The following is a 1,336-nucleotide window of genomic DNA, read 5'->3' as shown; positions in this document are numbered from 1 at the left end:
AGACAAGAGAAAGAAGCGCGCGGCTTCCGAGACAATGATTTACACAAAAAGCAAGCAAACTAACAAAAAAAAAACTAGTTTAAATTGTTCAAACCAACGCTACATACTGCAGCGAACACAACAACAACAAASAGAACAAACCTTGGACTTAATGTGTTTAACCATGACAGCTGCTGAAGAAMTGCTCCACACCTTCACAGAGGACAGGTAAGGTTCGGATTAACCTGTCGGGAAGAAAACGCCCTGGTTTTTATGAAGGCTCGTCCTTTGGCCCAACCCACCGCGGAGGGCTGTGTTTCACAAACTGTTCCGGAAAAGCCCAAAAACTCACGATGAGTTGACATAATTTCGCTTCACCGTAAGTTACGAACGCTCACTTCCACAGAAATAAAAGCTCCGCAAGGCGACGTACGTGCYCCTGCGTCATTGCGTAATCACGTTCAGCTGCGTAGGGTTTTAACGCTTTTCACATGGCAAGCTTAAAACATTTATTATCTTGATATGTACTGTAACAAACATTTTGAGGTACAACATAAACAGAGGGGCAACACGTTTTTGGTCAATATTTAGATAAATTTCAGGTCTAAATTGAGCACATTTTAATTATCTTTTGTCCACTCTCTTACTGAGAGAATGGACAATGATGTATTATTTATTCAACAACAGATAAGATACTGCGGATCGTTGCCATAGATATGTACAGTAGATAACCCTTCATTTTTTGCGGCTTCCGAAGGAGCCAGTCCATGCAGGCTGGGTCCTTTGGAAGGATCCAGCACCTGAATTCGGACCCGAATCCGTGTCGCAACTCCCCCGAAGTCTCCTCGAAGTCCCCCGAAAGTCCCCCTGCCCCATGGCCCCTCCGAACTCATCGCCTGCCTGCCTGTCTGCCAGCCAGCCTGCCAGCCTTTAAACCCAGGCGTGGGGAGAGTTCGGAGGGGCCGTTGGGGGGGGAGACTTTTGTGCATCTTCGGGGCCTTTTTGGAGTCCTTGGAGTGGTTGCTGGAGTGCGCTCCTGGCGGGGACTCCCTTGTTCTGCTGGGGGACCGGCATCCTCCCCCACCAACGGAGCCAACCCACCACCAGGCACTGGGCAGCTGTCAGCCCCGCCCCCCTCTCCACCCAAGTGTCCAAAACACGCRGCCRCAGACCAGAYRAAACAACAACAAAATCAATCACAGAACAGCGGCCCAGGTGTGTCCTGGCGCCAAGAGCACACATGGACACCCCCACGCTTGAACATGGTGCCCACCACAGACAATCCATGAAGCCCAACACACAGAAGCCCAACAACAAAACACCGCTCGGGCTCAGATGGGGGGGGGGGGGGGGGGGG

At 50.8% G+C, this 1,336-nt stretch overlaps 1 protein-coding gene across 1 annotated transcript in view; it reads right to left on the bottom strand.

Annotated features, from left to right (window-relative positions):
• Positions 1 to 273, bottom strand: part of LOC106526427 (thioredoxin) — a 4,563-nt gene extending 4,290 nt beyond the window's left edge. Inside the window, exon 1 of the mRNA XM_014021037.1 lies at positions 142 to 273. Within this exon, the coding sequence (XP_013876491.1) occupies positions 142 to 165 (24 nt within the window). The 5' untranslated portion in view covers positions 166 to 273. The remainder of the gene's footprint in view (positions 1 to 141) is intronic.
• Between the last annotated feature and the right edge of the window lie 1,063 nt (positions 274 to 1,336).

The sequence above is a fragment of the Austrofundulus limnaeus genome, unplaced genomic scaffold (assembly GCF_001266775.1).
Source record: "Austrofundulus limnaeus strain Quisiro unplaced genomic scaffold, Austrofundulus_limnaeus-1.0 Scaffold276, whole genome shotgun sequence".
Classification (NCBI taxonomy): Eukaryota; Metazoa; Chordata; class Actinopteri; order Cyprinodontiformes; family Rivulidae; genus Austrofundulus; species Austrofundulus limnaeus.
This window is presented reverse-complemented; position numbering and strand designations above follow the sequence as displayed.